At 37.4% G+C, this 21,665-nt stretch overlaps 3 protein-coding genes and 1 pseudogene across 3 annotated transcripts; 2 read left to right on the top strand and 2 right to left on the bottom strand.

Annotated features, from left to right (window-relative positions):
• Positions 1 to 199: 199 nt before the first annotated feature.
• LOC120135766 lies at positions 200 to 6,931 on the bottom strand (annotated as a pseudogene).
• Positions 6,932 to 8,577: 1,646 nt separating this feature from the next.
• LOC120135800 (transcription factor bHLH79-like) lies at positions 8,578 to 11,629 on the top strand. The gene is made up of 6 exons (XM_039151999.1): positions 8,578 to 9,144; positions 9,553 to 9,753; positions 9,949 to 10,014; positions 10,157 to 10,225; positions 10,325 to 10,402; positions 11,410 to 11,629. Exons 1-6 carry the CDS (start codon positions 8,833 to 8,835, stop codon positions 11,536 to 11,538), a joined length of 855 nt encoding a protein of 284 aa, XP_039007930.1. The 5' UTR covers positions 8,578 to 8,832; the 3' UTR covers positions 11,539 to 11,629.
• A 534-nt stretch (positions 11,630 to 12,163) lies between these two features.
• Positions 12,164 to 15,401, top strand: LOC120135754 (serine/threonine-protein phosphatase PP2A catalytic subunit). The gene is made up of 6 exons (XM_039151965.1): positions 12,164 to 12,553; positions 13,417 to 13,531; positions 14,200 to 14,308; positions 14,388 to 14,465; positions 14,840 to 15,031; positions 15,106 to 15,401. Exons 1-6 carry the CDS (start codon positions 12,301 to 12,303, stop codon positions 15,277 to 15,279), a joined length of 921 nt encoding a protein of 306 aa, XP_039007896.1. The 5' UTR covers positions 12,164 to 12,300; the 3' UTR covers positions 15,280 to 15,401.
• A 1,559-nt stretch (positions 15,402 to 16,960) lies between these two features.
• On the bottom strand, positions 16,961 to 18,938 carry LOC120135765 (probable myosin-binding protein 5). Its single transcript, XM_039151973.1, has 2 exons — positions 18,278 to 18,938; positions 16,961 to 17,913 (listed from the first exon to the last, which is right to left on the bottom strand). The coding sequence occupies exons 1-2, from the start codon at positions 18,936 to 18,938 to the stop codon at positions 16,961 to 16,963; spliced, it is 1,614 nt and encodes a 537-aa protein (XP_039007904.1).
• Between the last annotated feature and the right edge of the window lie 2,727 nt (positions 18,939 to 21,665).

The following is a 21,665-nucleotide window of genomic DNA, read 5'->3' as shown; positions in this document are numbered from 1 at the left end:
TGTGATTATCGGATACTGAAATTCTTAGGCAAAATATAAAATAAAAAAAAATAGAAACACCCCTTGCATGGTCAAGTTGGGTAAATGAAAACTGCTTATTTAAGCACTAAAATTTCCAATCTGGCTCACATTCCATTGGTTTATAATAGCTTCGGTTCTAATAATTACTGCATGAATCTGCTACATCATCATCGGTTCACTAAGGTTTCTCTGACACATTGTTTTTATGGTGTTGAACATCATCTTCCATGGCAGTACCATGATCCTCAATTTGCAACTCATTTCTTCCTGCTCCACGACCAGCTTCTTCCTTGGATTCCTCAAGAGTATGAATCAATCTCCAAAGACATTTCTCGGCATTATCAAATGGAGATTTAGGCATCAGGGTCTCGGCGACATCCGTCGGAGTGATATCCACCTCTTTTATCAACCCGTCAATGGTATCGAACAACGGATGTGTTTCCAATTTCAGATAATTCTTAGCAAGCACTTTGAATCCCTCGAAACTACAGTAAGAAAGCTCGATGTGTTTGTCCATCCTTCCCCTCCTTATCAATGCCGGATCAAGTTTCTCGACATAATTCGTGGTGAAAACAATCAACCTCTCCCCACCACAAGCCGACCAAAGCCCGTCGATGAAATTCAGTAGCCCCAAAAGTGTCACTCTGCTGCTACCGCCACCACCATTGTTGCTTTCTTCCTTTGCTTCTCTCCTCTCTTTCTCCACCTTCTCTTTTTCTTCATCCGCCATAGCTTTACTGCCTTTTTTCTTCCTTTGACCTGTGAGATCAAGCGAACAATCTATATCTTCAATCACTATAATGGACTTACTCGTCGTCTCAATCAAAAGCTTCCTCAACTCAGTATTATCTTTAACAGCAGTGAGTTCAAGATCATAAACATCATATTTCAACAAATACGCCATTGCAGCAATCATAGTCGATTTCCCCGTCCCTGGTGGACCGTACAGAAGATATCCTCTTTTCCATGCTTTCCCGATCCTAGAATAAAACTCTTTGCTCTGACTAAACGTCACGAGATCTTCGATGATTTCTTTCTTCTTGCTCGGTTCCAACGCCATTGTATCGAACGTTGCCGGATGCTCGAACACGATGTGACTCCACATGGTCTGTTTGTAACTCGGCCATTTATAACAGGGCTGTTGGTGTAAAGCTTCCTCTGTCGGTTCCGAACCCTGATTGTTGCGGAAGACGACTATCGGATAGAGCAAAATCGCAACTGATAATTTGAGAAAATAAAAATGAAGATAAAAGAGACACAAAATTTACGTGGAAAACCCCTAAAATTATTAGGGTAAAAACCACGAGCAACGGTAGAAGAATTTCACTATGAGAAAATAGGAATTACAACCCCTCTAGATCTACCAAGGAGAAAACAATGATAATTCTCTCTTGATAAAAAGGAGAAAACAACTCTCAAGAAACTCTCTAAATTCTCTCTAGTATTGGAAGAAAGCTAAAATGCTTTGGGATGGTTTTGAAGCTAAATGAGCTAGGGTATTTATAGTTGAAACTTAATGACTAATTTGTAAATACCTTAACTTACAATGGCTAAAATTGAGGTTCTACCATTGTTGAAAAATCAACAATTTCTGCCGCCCTTTCTAAATGTCAACAAATGCAGCCACCAAATAATTTCCACCAAAAGTTTGGTTTACTTTCGGTGATGCCACTTATTTTCAACAATCTCTCACTTGAAGATTTGATTGGAACAATCATACCTTCACACAATTCTTTCTACCTTGTACCATCATGTTGCTTACGTCTCTGACAGGCCACAAGAGGATTGACACCAGGTAAATTTATCAGCATTGATCGCTTTCGTCATGAAATCTGCTATATTGTCTTTGGTATGGATCTTCTGCATATCTACCGTCCCTTCTTCCACCTTTTCACGAATGAAATGGTATTGAACTCGTATGTGTTTTGTCCTTGAATAAAATGTTGGATTCCTTGCTAGATGCAAGGCGCTTTGACTGTCACAAAACAGAGAGACATACTCTTGATTGTGCCCAAGCTCCTCCAATAGCATCTTCAACCAAATTGCTTCTTTACTGGCTTGTGTAGCTGCTACATATTCTGCTTCTATTGTGGATGTAGCCACAACTGACTGTAATTTTGAAACCCAGCTTACAGCTCCACCAGCAACTTTAAACACATATCCTGTAGTAGATTTGCTTTTATCCAAATCGCCTGCATAGTCAGAATCTACATACCCATTGATTAGTAAGTTTGATCTTCTGTAACATAATGCAACATTTGAGGTCCCTTTGATGTATCTCAGGATCCTCTTTACTGTATTCCAATGCTCTTTACCTGGATTCGCCATGTACCGACTAACCACTCCCACTGCTTGTGCAATGTCTGGTCTTGTGCATATCATAGCGAACATCAAACTTCCCACTGCTGATGCAGACGGTACTCGATACATCTCCATCCTCTCTTCTTCACTGCTAGGACTCATACTGGAGGATAATTTGAAGTTAATAGGAAGAGGGGTAGAAATTGGCTTACAATCTTGCATGTTGAATCGTGACAAGATTTTCTTCAAGTAATTCTTTTGTGAAAGCCAAATCTTCCTATTACTTCTGTCTCGGTGAATTTGCATCCCTAGAATCTTGTTTGCTGATCCCAAGTCCTTCATTTCAAATTCCCTAGCCAGTTGTGCCTTCAATTCTTCAATATTATCTTTGTTGGGTCCTGCAACCAACATGTCATCTACATACAACAGCAATATAACAAAATCGTTATCACCAGACCTCTTGAAATAAGCACAAGGGTCTGCATTAAGTCTGTTGTATCCAAGGCACATAATGAAGGAATCAAATCTCTTATACCAACACCTCGGCGCTTGCTTTAGACCGTACAGAGAGATTTGTTCAACCTGCAAACCAAGTTCTTCTTTTCTTCTTCTTCAAAACCTTCAGGCTGGAGCATATAAATTTCTTCTTCAAGATTTCCATGAAGAAAAGCTATTTTAACATCTAGCTGCTCTATATGTAAATTCAATGTAGCACACATTGCCAAAACTACTCGAACCACAGGAGAAAATATTTCATTGAAATCAATACCTTCTTTTTAAGCATATCCTTTGACTACCAGTCTTGCACGATACCTCTCAACTTGATCGTCATCATTTCGCTTGATTTTGAAGACCCATTTGTTACCAATTGGCTTCCTTCCTTGTGGTAGTGGCACAAGGTCCCATGCATTATTTTTATGAAGGGCTTCGATTTCTTCTTGCATCGCCATCATCCAAAGTGAAGCATCTGAGTTATTTATTGTCTCCTGGTATGTTGATGGCTCACCGTCCTCTGTTAAAAGGCAGTATGCAACATTTCCTTCTATAAATATAATCTAAGTGTCAATTGGGACGTCTTCTCACACGATCTGATTGACGAGTTGTTGGAGCTTCAGAACTCTCTGGTTCTTGTTCATCATGTGCTGGTTCTGCTTCAGAAGAATCTCCTTGTTTAAACTCCTTTTCCACATGTATCTGTGTAGTCTCTGATTTTTCAGCGCTGTCATCGTCTTCTTTTCTTTGTAGCTTATCTTCTACAAAGATAACATCCCTGCTAATGATCACTTTGCGGGCAGTGTGATCCCACAAGCGATACCCCTTTACTCCATCAGCATACCCCAAGAATTTGCATTTCCTGGATTTTGGATATAACTTTGAAATTTCTTGGGCGTTGTACATCACGAACACAATACTTCCAAATACATGGATGTTTGAATAATCAACTGGTTTACCAGTCCACATCTCCATTGGTGTCTTCAGCTCTATTGCAGTTGATGGAACTCAATTCACCAAATAACAGGCGGTATTGACTGCTTCTGCCCAGAATGATTTTTCTAGGCATGCATCCCTCAACATTGCTCTTGTTCTTTCTAACAAGGTTCTGTTCATCCGCTCTGCCACTCCATTTTGTTGAGGAGTGTTCGCCACTGTGAACTGTCTTTTGATTCCTTATTTCTTGCAAAAGTCATCAAATTCTTCGCTTGTGTATTCTCCTCCATTATCTGTTCTGAAACACTTGAACTTATTTCCATAATCAAGTTCCACCCGCGCTTTGAAATTTTTGAAAGTTGAAAACACATCTGACTTCTTCTTAATAGGGTACACCCAACATCTCCTAGAGTAGTCATCAATAAATGAGACAAAGTATTTTGCTCCGCCTAGGGATGTAACTGGTGCTTGCCATACGTCAGAGTGAACCAATTCTAGAACACTTTTGCCTCTAGAATTTGACGTGTTGAATTTCAACCGGTACTGCTTACTTGTTATACAATGCTCACACAAAATAAGTGATACCTTTGTTAAGCCGGGAAGTAACTTTTGCTCCACAAGTACTTTCATTCCTTGTTCTGACATGTGCCCAAGTTTCTGATGCCATAGCATTGCCGAATCTGAACTACATGAGGCAACAGAGGCTTCTGCTTCTAGCAAAGTCTCTCCCTTCAGCATGTACAAGTTTGCTGTTATCTTTTCGCCTTTCAGCACCACAAGCGCTCCACGGAACACCTTCATGATTCCTTTCCGTGTCTCAATCTTGCTTGCATTATTATCCAACAATCCGTAGGATAATAAATTTTTCTTCAGGCCTTTCACGTGCCGTACATCTCGAACAACTTTAATTGTTCCATCATACATCTTCAATTTGATGGTTCCCACGCCAATGATCTCTAAGGCATGATCATTGCAACTATACACAAATCCTCCTGAGACAGGTTCATAATGATGGAACCATTCTTTTCTTGAGGTCATGTGATATGTTGCTCCCGAATCAATGAGCCATATATCTGCAAATCGTTTTCTTCCTTCCACGGTGGTTGACGCTTCACAGCATAGAGCATCTCCATCATCTGAAGTGTTTGCGGTATTGCCTTGTGGATTGGAGTTTTTATTTAGACTCCAACAATCCTTCTTCAAATGACCATTCTTTCCACAGTTGTAACACTTTAAATTCTTCTTGCTCCTCGACTTCGATATACCATATTTGTGACTGCTGCTTTGGCCACGTTCTGTTGATCTCCCTCTCATCGTTGTCATCGTTGTCAACGCTTCTGCTTGTTGTAGATTTACTCGTCTGTCTTCCTTGTTCTTGCGTCGATTTTCTTCTTGTAGAACAGCAGCTGCAACATCATCAAAGACTAGACTAGTGACATTATTGTTTGTCAAGTTGATGATGAGTTGATCATACGAATCCGGTAGACTTTGAAGTAGAAGTTCAGCATGTTCTTGTTCTCCTATTTTACAGCTTAAGGATGTAAGCTGAGAAAATAAGGTGTTCAGTGTATTTAAGTGCTCCGTCACTGAAGTAGATTCTGGCATACGGAGAGTGTACAATTTCCTCTTAAGGAAAATTTTATTGTGCAACGATGTGGCCTCGTACAATTTGGTGAGATGATCACATATCTCCTTAGCTGTCTTCTTCTCCTCGATGCTTAACAATACTTCATCTACTAATGCTAGATGAAAGTTTGTCATATCATTCTCGTCCATCTCGTTCCATTTGATGTCATCTGCGAAATCCACCGGCCTTTCATTGATAGCCGCTAGACACCCGTCTTTCCTTAAGATGGCCTTCATCTTCAATTTCCACAATGAGAAATTTCTCCCATTGAATTTTTCAATATCAAATTTCATTACCATAGCTTTTTCTACAGATAGCTCTCACTATTTCACTATCGTGAATAGTTCTCTGGAACCTTCAAAGAATGAGTAATAACTTCTTATTTTCTTATGTTGGAGGATCCACCTTTTGGTGGCAACCACAAAGACAATAAGCAGATATTACACAATCTAATCTAGCTCTGATACCAATTGTTGCGGAAGACGGCTATCGGATAGAGCAAAATCGCAACTGATAATTTGAGAAAATAAAAATGAAGATAAAAGAGACACAAAATTTACGTGGAAAACCCCTAAAATTATTAGGGTAAAAACCACGGGCGACGGTAGAAGAATTTCACTATGAGAAAATAGGAATTACAATCTCTCTCGATCTACCAAGGAGAAAACAATGATAATTCTCTCTTGATAAAAAGGAGAAAACAACTCTCAAGAAACTCTCTAAATTCTCTCTAGCATTGGAAGAAAGCTAGAATGCTTTGGGATGGTTTTGAAGCTAAATGAGCTAGGGTATTTATAGTTGAAACTTAAGGACTAATTTGTAAATACCTTAACTTACAATGGCTAAAATTGAGGTTCTACCATTGTTGAAAAATCAACAATTTCTGCAGCCCTTTCTAAATGTCAACAAATGCTGCCACCAAATAATTTCCACCGAAAGTTTGGTTTACTTTCGGTGATGCCACTTATTTTCAACACTGATCTCTTTCCCTTCTTTCACCACATGTTCCAAATAAGCTCCAGTTATCATCTCCCGGTAACGCTGGTGAAACGTCAGCCGGTAATACCTTTTTTCTTGCTCCGGATAATACCCCATTGGCCAGCTCGGCGACACCGTTTTGCTCGCCACCCAACATATTTTAGCGCCACGGAACTCGTCGGTCAGCTTCTCGTACTCATCCATGCTTAGAACCAAGTTGGTGTTGTCTTTCTCATCTCCGCCTTCAACCTTTTAGCCTTCTTGGAAGAGTTGGCGATGAGATACGCCTCCACGACGACGTAGGCCTCGCTGCGTTTTAGGCGATCGCTGGTGAATTCGTGGATAGAGATCTTGATGTAAGGGGAGAAATAGCCCATGATTGTGTGTGTGTATTTTTCGAAGTAACGTCGAAGCTCGTAAGGGCAGTATTGGCGAAATACTGCCCATATAAACATGAAGCTGGCTAAGGTTGAACCCATTGTCATCCACCTCTCAGCCATTGTTGAAGGCACCATCTCCATTACTGTTTTATGCTTTGTTTCTCCTCTGGGTTTATTGCAAAATCCTTTCTTTTTTATCTGCAGATTGTCGTTTTTTCTTCTATCAGTAGCCTTTCTACAAATGATGGTGTGTCCAAGGCATGGAAATGACTCTGTATAAATAAATGGGTAAAGTACACAAGGTGTCACTAAAATATGCATAAATTATCATTTTAATCACTAAACTTTCAAAATAATCATTAAATTTTATCAATGTTTTACAAAATTATCATTATGTTACTTTTACTATAACACTATAGTCACTGTTTTGTAATAACTTGATAAATTTTATGATCACTTTATAATTTTTAAAAGTTTAGTAATCATGATAAGTATGTTATCGACGTTTCGTGCCAATTTTGAACTTAAATTTAGCGTGGTTCAATTAAAATATTGTGGATGTTAAGGAGTCATCTAAATTTAGGTTATAGGTTGGGGATATTTAGTGGAATTAACCCTAAACGTGTATAATAAAATAAAAGTGAAACTGCATATAAGTTAGTGGGGAATGTAGATAGTGATTAAAAAGGCCAAAAAATAAGGCTTAGATGACTAATCCACAACACAAAGTGACCTATGAATATGCAGGTGTCAAGCTTTTGAACAATCAATATCACCGAATTTGGGGCATTAGGGATTTTAACTTTTGTCCTAACCAAAATTGACAAATTTTGGAAACACAATTATGTGGTCATTGAACAACAGCCTTTACTAATAATATAAACACAATCGAAAATGCAGGCTTGCATTGGATTTACCTTTATGACATCGTCTCGTTTGGTTGATGTTCCATGCTTCGGTCTCACAGATTGAATTTTGGTATGTAATTTACGTTCGTATGTAGTATTTTCACATCGTTCAATTCTGATTTACAATTTATCGGTGGTCTTTCAATAGTTTCATCTTCTTTTGTGGTTCGTTTGTCGATACAATCAGATATGTTCATATTTATTTTTTGTTCGAGTTTATTTGCTTAGGTTTTTTAAACCTTTTCTCTTTATGATCCCTGCGTGATCTTAAATGTCTAACTTTCTTATGTTTAGGAAAATATTTTTATTATATGTTTAGTTCACGATTATAGTTGTAAACTTTCATTCTAATTTAATATTTAATAAATTAACGACTTTTATTAAATAAAACAATCAATCAAGTTATAATATGAAACTCGAAACATCGCATAATTTTTTAATCAAACAATGTTATGTCACAATTTAAGTTGAACGTTGAAATATCACATTAAAATAAATATTAATTTGAGAGATATTTTTAAATTTAGGTGTCAAAAGTTCAAATACTAAGTTAAAAAAGATTATTAAACTTAGATATTTTTATTAACATAATCTCAATTAGATTCTTTCATTAATATAATCATATTCACGAGCATTAACCTTCAATTCGTGTCTAACATAGATCATATTTAATGCATATGGATCAAGTTTTAAAATGAATATGCACTATTATATGAACAATTTAAACCTAAAATGTTAAAAATAAATTGTAGCGTTAAAATTTAATAATATTATTTATTTATTTTTAACATATCATATTTAAATTGTTCATACATATTTAAATTTAAATATATATATATATATATATATATATATATATTAAATATATTATATTTTATGAAGCTAAAAAGCACAGTATGCACACCGCGCATCGCCGCTTTCCCCTTTCCAAACAAAGATCAGATCTCTCTCTCTCTCTCTCTTAATCCGCTCTTCATTTCTTACGTTCCCTTTCCTTTTGTCAGCTCGTTAAATAGTTCCACTCACTTTGAAGAACTTAAACCCTTTCACTTCACTCTACAATCCCCTCAAAACCCAAACTTTAACCAGTGGAAAAGAAGAAGAGAGCCCACGTTTTCCCCACCTTTTCTAAAGAACTTATCTTGGATCCAAGCCCCATTCCATTTCTTATGAAAAAAGGTCTTTCATTATGGATCCTCCTTTGATAAATGACTCATCATTTTCGGCTGCAAATCCTTCAGCTTATAGCCTTGCTGAGAGTTGGCCTTTCCCGATCAACCCAGGATCCGACCCGACTGTTGTAACGGGACGTGGGTTGGGACACCGAATGGGTAACCTGGGCGGGTTTGGAGAGACTTCGGGTCTTCGAGATGGGTCTATGGAGGAATCTACTGTGACTGAGCAGAGTGTTGGGTGTGGAGGTGGGAGAAAAAGGAAGGAATTAAGCTCTGAAGATGAGTCTTCCAAGCTTGTTTCTACTACTAGTAGTGCAAATGAATTGGTGGGATTTTTTTTTCTTGTTGGTTTGGAATTAAAATTTTAAATGTATGGTATTCTCGTTTTCATCTCTTTTTACTTCGTAGATTTTCAGTTCATTGGTAGATAAGACAATGGTAGGGGGAATTTTGGGATTTTAGGTCAATTAATGCTGACATTTAGTTATTTTTCTTCTTTAATTTAAGGTTTATGGATTGAATTCAGCGTGGGTTTTGTTTCATTGTCAGCTTACTTTACGCTAATTCAGTTTGTAGCTTAAGCAAAGTTGCGGGTTTGCTCGTCTTCGATTCATTGAGGATGAAAAGAAGTATTTTGAAAATTCTTATAAATTGGAGCTGATTTTGATTCACATGAGTTAATTTTGGTTTATGTTTTGGCTTTTATGATATCTTATGGTTTAGTATTTTAACAGAATGATTCGAATGGAAAAAAGATGAAGAAGCCAGGAACGAAGAATGAAAATGCGGACCCAGAAGCCGAGGTGGAGACGAGTTCCGGAGAGGGTGGCAAGCCAGACCAGAAGAGAAAGGCTGCCGAGCCGCCTAAGCAAGACTATATTCATGTCAGAGCCAGAAGGGGTCAAGCAACTGATAGCCATAGTCTGGCTGAGAGAGTAATTAACCTTTAATCGTATTGAATTTGCAAATTTTGATATTGAGACTAAGAAATGTAACTTTTGCGTGCCGGCAAACATATGTCGGATCCGGAGTCTTGGGTCTTGCTAGTTCATGTCTTAGTGTGAATGGTAAAGCGGGGAGGTTTGGGCCCTTTCAAAACGTGTTCTTAGTATAAGTTTTTCCCTCTACAGGCCAGGAGAGAGCGTATTAGCGAGAGGATGAAGATTCTTCAGGATTTGGTCCCTGGATGCAACAAGGTTTTTAATATTGCGTAGTTGTGTTCAATTACTCCTTATTCTGTGTTTTGGTCAGTTCTGGTCCGTGTCTCAAGCAAAATCGTGATGGTTACAGGATCTCTTCTTATTATTATATGAAACTTGATACGAACTTTTCAATCAGGTCATAGGGAAGGCACTTGTCCTTGATGAGATTATCAATTACATCCAGTCACTGCAGCAGCAGGTTGAGGTATGAATTTTACACATCTTGCTGTAACAATGTCCCAATTTTCGAGATATTATGCTATCCTTTCAAGCCTTAGCTTGTTATATGAATGTAATTTTGCAGTTCTTGTCAATGAAACTTGAAGCAGTTAATTCAAGGATAAATATGAATCCTAGCTTCGGAGGTTTTCATTCAAAGGATGTAAGTATGCTTATGTTGATATCGCATAGTATTTGTGTCAGCACGTAAGCTATATCATGAATAGCACTGAATTGAAGTCCTATGTGAGATAATTGAGTAATAGAAGATCCAGAATTTAAAATGTGAAGCAATTTATAACCAAGCCCGAGCTTAAATTCTTTAGGTTATATTTCCTCTAACACAGGTGCCAGGCAAGAAGATTCTAAAATACTTGCTTACTTTATTCCGATGGTCTCTCTCGAATGAACCTAGGTTTTCAACCAACAAATCAGTTACGATTCTCTAAATTTTAGTGTTGTGAAGTGCACAAGGCACACACCAGGTGCTAGAACCCTTAAATTGGCCTCGAGGCATTGAATGTGTGATTGCCTGAGTGAAGTAACGTGCAATATGCATGTGTGTGTGTGTGTATATATATATAAAGCTTAAGATAAATAATGAACTCTAACAATGGTCTAGTTTATCTACAAAACATGCAATTTTGTTGGTCGATATGCACGGTTTCCTTATGGTCCATGTCTGTTGTTGAATACTGAAATACCGGTGAAGAAATTATAGAGAACTTTAATGTGGTGGGATTTCTTTTACGTCTATCACCTTTAAAAAATTGCACCTAGGTGCACTAAGCATGCACTTGATAGACCCGAACTTTTCTGCATCTTTTGTTTCATTTTTGAATGCAAGTGTGTTACCATGTAACTCACCTATTGGCTTTATTCATTGATGCCATCACCCCAACTTAAATCTGCACTATTCATCATGTTGACTATTGCCTTTAAAATAATACATATGGCACTGCAGAACTTGACAGACGTACTCCGATATTAGCCGTTTAATGCTCTTGAAGTTGACATCCTGCAAAGAAAATGCATGTTTGAGATTGTATGCACTGTCTAGGGAACTTATGTGTAAATTAAATTTAGCAAATATACAATCTTTTGCATATAAAAATCGTAGAATAGCTGGAGCTAGGTCCCATATCATAACATGTGAGTATGTTATTTTAGATTGGTTTGCATCCAATAGATGGTGCTGGAATGTTATTTGGCTCACAAGCAGCAAGGGAATATGCTCAAGGATCGCAACCAGAGTGGTTGCAGATGCATGTCGGTGGGAATTTCGAACGAGCGGCGTAACTCGGAGAATCCTCGTTTGCTTACGAAGCAACAAGAACAATCTGTTTGTTGTCTTCTCGAAGGGGGGGGGGAAAGATCGCGAATGGTTTACATGAGTGGCAGAAAATGTGTTTCATAAACGTAGAGTAGAGAGTGTTGCTAAATTTGTAATATCAAATCTCTTTGTAGAAAAGGCATCTAATCTGCTATATGTTTTCCATTTGACTAGATTCAGACTAGTGTTTCATAAACTCCATTGTATCGGTTAGTAGACAAGAATTGCATCCGTGTTCTAGTTTGTTCGTACTAATATTTACTATATCAAATCTATTAACATCAGAACGATAATCAATTATGGAAAAGCATCATGTTTGGTTTGGAGTGATTCCCATTAAGAAAGAACCATCTTTAGCGGCAATATTATTTTTGGCCAAATATCATCTTTACCAAGTATTTATCAAATATTAAGGGTGAACTTTGACATTATATCTTTTGAAAGTTGAAAAATGGCATTTAAAGCGCCGCTTTACAATTGTTGCAATGTAAAGGATGAAATTCATAAATGAAGGAAATTTCGGGGGCTTACAAACGCAAATTATAATAATTATCCGGTAAACAAAGATAATGGTAGCTTCACAGATTTAATCTCCCCCCAAAACCTAACCATGACCTGATCCAGAATCCCCAAAATCCCAATCTTCATCCTCTCCCGTCTGTTCGAACCCCCATCACAGAATAGAAGGAAAAAGGAAAATCAGCACCGAAGCTCTCAATTGCTAGACAATGCCGTCCCACGGGGATCTGGATCGTCAGATCGACCACTTAATGCAGTGCAAGCCGCTACCGGAGGCGGAGGTGAAGACTCTGTGCGAGCAGGCGCGTGCGATCCTCGTGGAGGAGTGGAATGTTCAGCCGGTGAAGTGTCCCGTCACCGTCTGCGGCGATGTTCACGGCCAATTCCACGATCTGCTCGAACTGTTCCGCATCGGCGGCAACGCTCCGGACACTAATTATCTCTTTATGGGCGACTACGTAGGTAGGTTCGCTTTTCCTTGCGTTTAATTGCCATTTCTTAATTTTTCATTTAAGTTTTTATTAAATTGTTTTCAGTTTTAATTATATAATTTCTGTAAGATTTATTGATTCGTTTTTTTTAATATTTCGGGATTGATGGCTTTAGACTATAAATATTTTTTTATTGAAAACAGAAAAGTTGAAAGAAAGATTTGGGAAAGGAAACCATGCCCTTTAAGTTTTTTCGTGGTTGTAAAATGGAAATTGGTTTTGTTTGTTTGTACAAGGTGAAGCTCTAGTTTTTAATATGGGATTTTTTTGGGAGTAAACTGTATTTATCATCTAACGAGCTGAAATAGAAACGTTTGTCTAGGTTAAGTTAGAGCTGTTGAAGTTGAAATATGTAAACTTTTTAGGATTGTTTCCTTATATAGCCTGAACATCATGGTTAAATTTCTAACTATCTGAGTACATTTCTGAGAGTTCAATGCGGGGTTGATCCTAATGTTGTTTCTTGTTTGTCTTCATATGTGATCTTCTCAAGTTATTGTCATACATTAAATTTGAGCCACAAATGGAACAAATTTACCCTTCAGCTAGAACTATCCAGGTTTTCCGAAATCTATTTGAAGCACTAGGCAGTGATCATTACACATAATGGCAAGGTTGTCAGTAGAACCGGGGTTTGAAGAAAGATAATGGATGATCATTCAATTGGGCTTTATGAACAATCTAGTGGTGATGGTTTACTGTTTTTTTTTTCTCTGATAAGGTCTATTCTGGCCTTTTTCTTTCTTAGCATTGCAACAAATCATACATGGTGATGTATCTGTAGTAGTTGATTTGCCAATCAGTCCTGATTTGTGTTTTTCCTGTTATATGCAGATCGAGGATATTATTCCGTGGAGACTGTCACTCTTCTAGTTGCACTGAAAGTTCGTTATAGAGATAGAATAACTATTTTAAGGGGAAATCATGAGAGCCGCCAGATAACTCAAGTGTGCGATATAGATATTAGTGTTACCCCCTTTTCATTTTGAAACTGCACCAGTACTTTTGATTTTTGCCAACTAAATAAATTTCTTAGACGTCATATGTTTGTCATTAAAATGAAAATTGACAAATTTATTCTGAAGTTTTTCTTCAAGGAGTTTACTTGACTATTTCACTGTAACTTCTGTTAAGGCAAACTGCTGTGTCTTGTTAAACCTGTAAGACTTACAGTTTTATCTTAGGTATAGGGTGATTGCCTCTAGATCTTTGTGGTCGAGAAGGCGAGAGTTTTAGGTGATTATGTTTTTTGTAATGGTGTTTATCCCCGTTTGAGGGTAATTCATGTTTTCATATGTAATGGGTGTTTTATTCGATGAAATATGAGGTACTCTTTTCTTCCTTCCAATGTTCGTTAACATACTTCTTAGTATGTGGACGAATACGAATGGAGTTTTTAATGAGACCTCCAACTTCTACCAAAAAAAAAAGTTTACTTTACTATTTCACTGTAGCTTCTGTTAAGGCAAACTGCTGTGTCTTGTTAAACCTGCAACACTTACTACTTAAACTAACGTGACATCATTCAAATATAATAGTATTCAGGTGTGAAGTTATTTAGTGATTTTGCTAAATCATTCTATGTTCATATCAATAACCAAACACTGCTCTTTTCAGGTATGGCTTTTATGATGAATGCTTGAGAAAATATGGAAATGCTAATGTCTGGAAGCATTTCACTGACCTTTTCGATTATTTACCTTTGACTGCCCTGATTGAAAGTCAGGTTTGAATTCTCTTACACTGTCATGTTGGTTATTACCAAATCTCATCTGTGAGCTGATAACTCTTCATATTCCTTGCAGATTTTCTGCTTGCATGGTGGACTCTCACCATCTTTGGATACATTAGATAACATCCGTGCTCTGGACCGCATACAGGAGGTAAACTTCTAGTTATATTATATGCTTTCGAGTTAAATGTTTTTAGTTTGAGAGTATATTGTCTACCTTGTCAAAAACAATAGTGTGTGCCATAGAACCTTTTGGAAACCTTGTATTGGATTCAATTTAAATACCCCATACTAGAGTTCATAATGGATACTATCTTTTGTGAATAGGATGTGGTTTAGACTGTTAAGAGTATCATGTGATTTGCATGACTCACTTACTGATGATACGATCACTCATACAACATGAATGATCTCCTGGATTGTTGTGCGTCTTTGTTATTGTCGTTCCTAAAGAGACTAATGAGTGTTGATCTCTTGTTCACTGGTTTCTTAGTTGTACTATTTTCACATTTATTGGCTGTGTAGGTTCCTCATGAGGGTCCAATGTGTGATCTGTTATGGTCTGATCCTGATGACCGATGTGGATGGGGAATATCTCCTCGGGGAGCCGGGTATACCTTCGGACAGGATATTTCTGGGCAGTTCAACCACACAAATGGGCTCACTCTGATTTCTAGAGCTCACCAGCTTGTAATGGAAGGCTATAATTGGTCCCAGGTTTGTGGATCATATTTTGAATAATTTATTCACACAGATTGTGCATATTGATCTCTGTATGATTATTATTGCAGGACAAGAATGTGGTAACGGTGTTCAGTGCACCAAATTACTGCTACCGTTGTGGAAATATGGCCGCAATACTCGAGATCGGGGAGAATATGGAGCAAAATTTTCTTCAGTTCGACCCGGCTCCTCGTCAGATTGAACCGGACACCGCACGTAGAACGCCCGATTATTTTTTATAATGTCTCGTAGCCAAAATTTCATATTTCCTGTTATGTTTTTGTAGATGTGTCTTACAAAAATCAGAGAATTCTGGCATCTAGTTGAGGGAAAGACAAAAGAAACCATTGTTTTCTCTGTTCTTTTGGTGGCTCTGCTGTTGCATTCACGAGTCTATAGGTTCATTTGTAGAATAACAGTCTTTTATTCTCTTCTTCTTTCCTTCAATTGTTCTTTTTCCTGTGTTTCGAGATCGAGTTCGAGTCATATGGGGTGATTAAAGTTGCATGTTCCATTTACTTTTTCGTATGGGGTGATTATATGTGAGAGATGTTTCTTAATTTCCCAAACTTATTATTGTTGGACTTCTAACTGAATAACGTAGCTCCATTTTGAATTGCAAATGTCAGTCAGGTCCTTGGTGAATGCCATTTCCTCTTTTCAACCTTTTAGAGATAGAGGATTTTTTTAAAACTACCCCATTAGTCACCAAATTATTAGGGATATTCTGTTTGGTCATCAAGCTAATAATTTTATCACGAATGCCCCATCGTTAAATGGATGATGGATGAGCTGATGTGTTAGTTTTGTAATTGATATAGTTACACATTTAATCCCGGTTCAAATTCTAATAACTTTTTCCTTGTATTTATAAATTTTCTCCAATTGGCCCCCTGTTTAGTCATCAACACGTTCATCTTGATTATAAACAATTCAACATATTTAGCCTTGACATTTGTAAGTTTTTTCAATTTGGTTATATTCTAAATGATTATAAAAAAACAGCACTCGTATTTGTAAATTCTATCGATTTAATTTTGATTTTAAATTATTCAACAAATTTAGCCAACGTTTGCAAATTCTACCAACTTGACCATCCACATTTATGTTTTTGGTCCTCAACACTTAAAATTTTATCAATTTCATCCTAATTTTGAATAATTCAACAAATTTAACTTTATATTTATAAATTGATTGGAAAGGGATGGTTTAATGACTAATGAGATTTTTTACCCTTAGTTTTTTCCCTATTAGGAAGGGATGGTCTCTTAATAATTTATACCCAATTTTAGTGACGATTGCTTACAGAGCAAATTGAGTTGGAATGGTCGCCCCCATAATAGGTCTCTGCAAAACTCGATATGGTTTAATCAATCAATAAATTGAATACCAGTTGTTAATTCAAAAATTGTTACCGATAATCACATTAAATTTAATTAATAAGTTTAATTCCTCTCTTTTATTATCGATTAAGTTCATAATATAACATTAATAAATAATATTTTAATTCTGATTGACAATTAATTTTGAGATTATTATTATTATTATTTTAAAAACCCCTCTTCTTTACTCATAGATAGTACCTCCAATGCAATAATAAATTGTGATAATAAACATAATGATTATAAGTATATTTTAAATCTACATTATATGGGTCACCAACGAATCAAAATTTGTACAAATATAGAGTACTTAAAACCGGTGAAGGAATTACTAAAGGATTGGGAGTAGCTTTGACCCTATAAATTTTTTGTCTAATAGTAATTTTGGTCCATGATAGTTTAATTGTGTTCAATTAAGCCCTAATCGTCTACATTTTATGATTAAATATTCTTTAGGGCCCTATTAATTTTTAAAAATTAAACAATTTAACTACTCCCACTATCTAACCTCAATTCCGTCCCTGCTTTGAACACGAAATATCTATTCTTCAAAGTCTTCGCCAATCTCACTATTTTGCCTCTGAAACCTTCCCATTGTTGAAATGTGCATTTTCTTCTCTAGAATTTTCATCCGATCCATTTGACGCATTGCTTTCTTGGATTTGGCTGTGGCTTCCCCTCCCGTCTTCTCCACCGTCAGATCTGAATCAGTTCCCACTTTCTTGGTTTTGTCCATGGCTGCTGCTTCTGCAGTTTCCACCTTGTTTGGATTACTGGAATTTGACTCAGACTGATGATCTTGCTGAGTCGTCCAGTTTTTCCTAGTAGCAGTAATGAGTGCAGTTTCGGGTTTGTCGCCATTGGAGGACGAAAGCGTTGACGTTTTCACTTCCCGGTTATTGTCGTTGTCATCGCCTTTGTTGTTCGTGGTGATGTTTACTTCGTCGTTCTCGTCTCTTTGTTCATGCTTTTCGAAATCACTTTCCTGTAGACGTCCGTATTTGGCCCTGTAAACCTCGAGTTCAATTTCCAAGTCATTGAGTTCCTCCTCTCTTTTGGCCACCAGATTGGTCATCTCTTCCAGTGTTTCTTGGTCGTACTCGGCTTGTTCTTCCATCATTCTCTGGTACTGCAATGCCTCCATTTGAACCGCCGCTTTCTCTGCTTGTAACCTGGTGATCATCGCCATCGCGTTGTAGGCTGCCACGGCGGAGGCGTTGCGTTCTTCGTCGAGTTCCATGTACAATGCCATCAATGACTTCCGGCCCATGTGGGGACTGCTGGGGATATGGACTTCGTCGTTACAATCGGCGGCGAACTCCGATGTGTGAAGCAGTATCTTCCTCGGAGTTTTGGCCCACTGGGGACTGTCAGCGGAGGAATCCGATAAGGGGATGCCGAAGAACTTGTTGCTCTTCGTAAAGGTGGGGGTCTTGTCTTCTTCATCACCCTCCGGAACCATTGGCATTGTACCACCCTTGCCATCTTCCTTCACTGTTATAAACATTCATCACCAAAGCATATAAATATAATATTCTTGAAATGGTATAATTATGGTTTAGTATCTTAACTATTCTGAAATTACATATACCTACTTCATAATCTACATGGTTTGAAATCTCTATTTTTTAGTGTTATCAGTACACCAAAATTAAACTACATATTTTAAACATAATATGATCATATTATTCAAAATAAAGAGAAATGATTAAATTCTAAACTTTAACATAATAGAAGGTCTAAAACCACAATTAAGCCTATATATTTTGGATGATAGATATTGTACGACCAACATATAAAAACAACAAATGGAAAGTGAAACAAAACATCTACGTATATATTGGAAGTGTAAACTCACGTGGCTTATCAAGGGTTAATCCCCTTGAGCGATCATTGTTCTCCGGCGAAAAATGATCGGCCGACGGAGACAGAGCAAGGGAAGACAGGGGAGAATTTCTGCCCTTGGAATCGGTGGATTCCACCTTCAATGGATGCCCACAGCAGGTACAACGATGCTCATTGCTCTTCTCAAAACTCGCCGGTCTTTCATCTTTCTTAGCACCGGCAGCAGGCAACGAGTGCTGTACTTCGTTGTCTTCGTCGACCAACAACTGACCGACATCCTTGTGTAAAATCCCCACTAGAGATTTGTACCTATCGCAATCGGTTTCCCTCTCTGTCGCGAACGACAGGAGGCAGCTCTCGCACAAGTTCCGGATGTCGGAAAGCCTCTTGTGGACATGACAGAAGGCGAGACACGACACGCTCTTCTTGTGGTTGTCGCATATCGATTCGTTGTAACGCAGGTCGTCAGTCGTCCCGAGCAGGTCGAGCCTCGCGCAAAGCAAACATGGGATTGGCAACTCAAAGAACCGGGCGAATTCGTACGCGAGAAACGCAACGAACCCGCCTATGAACAACATGAAGATCATCACCCATTCGAGAACTGCGTAAATGAAGAACTTGGGGACACCCCCGAGTTCTTGTTCCACTAATTGCTTAAACGATCGTCTGCCCATATATATATATATATATATATATATGTATGTATATTTATATATTTAATACTGTAAAGATGATCAGATTTAGCCCTTCCGTCTTGTGGGGAGATCATGAGAGGGTTGGCTTAAAGCAGACCGACATGATGACATCTCTCCTTTTGTTGTGTACGAGGAAAGAGGAAGAGAATTAAGGTTAATTTTTTAGATTAAAGGGATCAAAATTTGGGGTGGTGAAGTTTCTTTGACTGTAAATAACAGAATGGTAATGCTTAATGAGACAAACCGAGTTCCTTAAGACAACTTTGGACCTCAAAATGGGGCTTCTCATGCACTTCCCAACCGATGTTTTTGAGGTTGTTTCAAATATAAGATCCCAACTTAGCTTAATTCAAGGCCGCCAATTTACCAATTTATTAGAATCATCAATTCATGCTAAAGAAGGCAATGTTGTCTACGTGGATATTTATTTATGGGTTATAAGTTAATTTGTATATAAATATATATCATCGTATGGGTTTTCTCTAAATTCTTTTCCAAAAGGATTCGTGACAAAATATATGGGATTAAATTGTTGAGCTTCGAGATTTATAAGGACTTATCAAGTATTTAAAATAAGGCTTAATTAGTTTAATATTAAAATTGAAAGAGATTAAACGAGGAAATTTTGAGGTGTGGGTTTAATTTGACTACTTTTAAAACTGCTAGGGCGAGGATCAAATTTGTTTAATATTAAAATTGAAAAATATTTAAATTAAAAGAATAGTATGCCAAAACTTAATTTCAGAGGGGTTTAAAAAGCAATTGTACCCTAAACATGGGGCGCTAGACTCTAATTAGTTTATTTATTGTCCATGAGTGAGAGAGAGAGAGATCAGATTCTGCCTTCAAATTCCTTATACAAGGTAAAGTTGAAAGCAGCGAATCTCATTCCATCACTTTACAATTTTACATAAAACAAACACAGAGATGCTGCTTATCCTCACACCTTGATTCTCAACAAACAGCATCTTTAAATGGATTTACGATTTTCTATTTCTAATCAGATCATGATAAAACAAGTATGTTCTTGTACCCACTGAGTGTTCCACAAGGTTTATATCATAAGAGCTTCCACTAAGATGGTCGTAATGCCAACTTTTTAAATCAAGTCGAGCAAAATTTGGGTTATCGACTCTAGCGGTTGTAGTATCGTTTCTAACAAGATTCCAACTTGTGTGTGCTTCATTGGATAAGGATGGGACCATAGTTACCCTACTCAAAGGGCCTATAGAAAAGGACTTGCTGTCGTGGAAATATAGCCAAAGAATCCCACCGAGAAAATTAATGTTTTCGTGGCTAAAACCTAGAGTTAAATGAACCCACGTAACGGATCTAATGATAAATTCTCTCAAATTGCTTGGAAAACACGTTACGTTAAGGCTTATATATACACAGTTTATTATACTTCATCTTTAAACATCTCCGACCGTATTTACGAGTACTGGAAAAGATGGTCGAGGAAAGAAACGAAAACAAGTCCCTTTGTGAGAAATCGATGAAAGTGGTGGTGAACATCATTAAACTCTCGTCGTTTTCGATCGCCAAAATGGGTCTTGGCGAAGCCACTGGACATCCAACAGCGGCCAAAAGTCCCACGTCCATAATGGATTCAAATACGTTCGTTGACGGACCGATGCCACGGGCGCCTCGAGCTTCCGGGATGTCGGAGAAGTTGCAGAGTAGGTCGAAGCCTTATTCGTTCGTGATGCATCCGGCAAACGGAGGGAACGAATCGCTGGTGGTTCGCGAAGGAAAACGAGACGATGGTGATGGCAAATTCGCTGCATATATAAAGAAAGTACATGAGAAGAAACGAAGCAATTTGCATGAAGCAGCAAAGCTTTCACCCTATATACTGCCACCTCCTCCCACACCATTAAGAAGAAAGCAGTAGCCATATCTTCATATACATATGTGTGTGTGTTGAATTTCAGTTTCTTGTGTTTTCGTATCTGTCATTAAGATGATCAACCATTGATCGTCAATTAACCGTTGATTAGTGTTTATTAATGTTGAGTAGCGGATGAAAAATTTTACTTTTGGGTTGCGTTTTTGAATAATCTAAGGTGACTATAAATAGTAGTATCTATTCTAAAGACTTAAATATTCGACAGTTGCTGTTGCTTAAACCCGGAATATCTAGAAATAATATCAATAACGTTGTTTTTTTAATGAATAGATATGTATATATTGTTAAGATGCCACGTAAGATAATATAAACTAATTAATCTTTCGAATAAGTGATTAAAGAAAGTGCTTAATTAAAAGCATTTCTGATTGTGTCTACTAATCAAATGTTTCTTCAATCCCCATTTCTTAATTAAATCAAAATATTCATATTCTACATTAATAAGGTTGGTGAACAAGAAACTAAGGTCAAGAAAACTAGATCGGTTTCATATTAGTTTAACTAAGCTTTGATTCTCGACAGAGTAGGCAGCAGCCTTGCTTCTTCCATAAATAATAAAATTATTTTTATATTAAAATAATCTCTCGAACCAAGCTACTTTAATGGTTAAAGGAGGTTATTATCGCTAGATGTTCCAAATTCGAATACTAACAATTGCAGGATATTTTTTTGAATTAATCAAATTTGGTATCCGATCTATTAATCGACTAATCCTAATCAGGTACTATAAAGGCAAGGGCAACCCTCCAACCTAGTTTGCTCCTTTCGCAAATGTCAGGATTCGAACCCCTAACCTT

This window comes from Hibiscus syriacus, unplaced genomic scaffold, assembly GCF_006381635.1.
Source record: "Hibiscus syriacus cultivar Baekdansim isolate YM2019G1 unplaced genomic scaffold, ASM638163v2 tig00110616_pilon, whole genome shotgun sequence".
Taxonomy (NCBI): Eukaryota; Viridiplantae; Streptophyta; class Magnoliopsida; order Malvales; family Malvaceae; genus Hibiscus; species Hibiscus syriacus.
The sequence above is the reverse complement of the archived record's forward strand: the minus strand, read 5'-3'. Positions and strand labels throughout refer to the sequence as shown.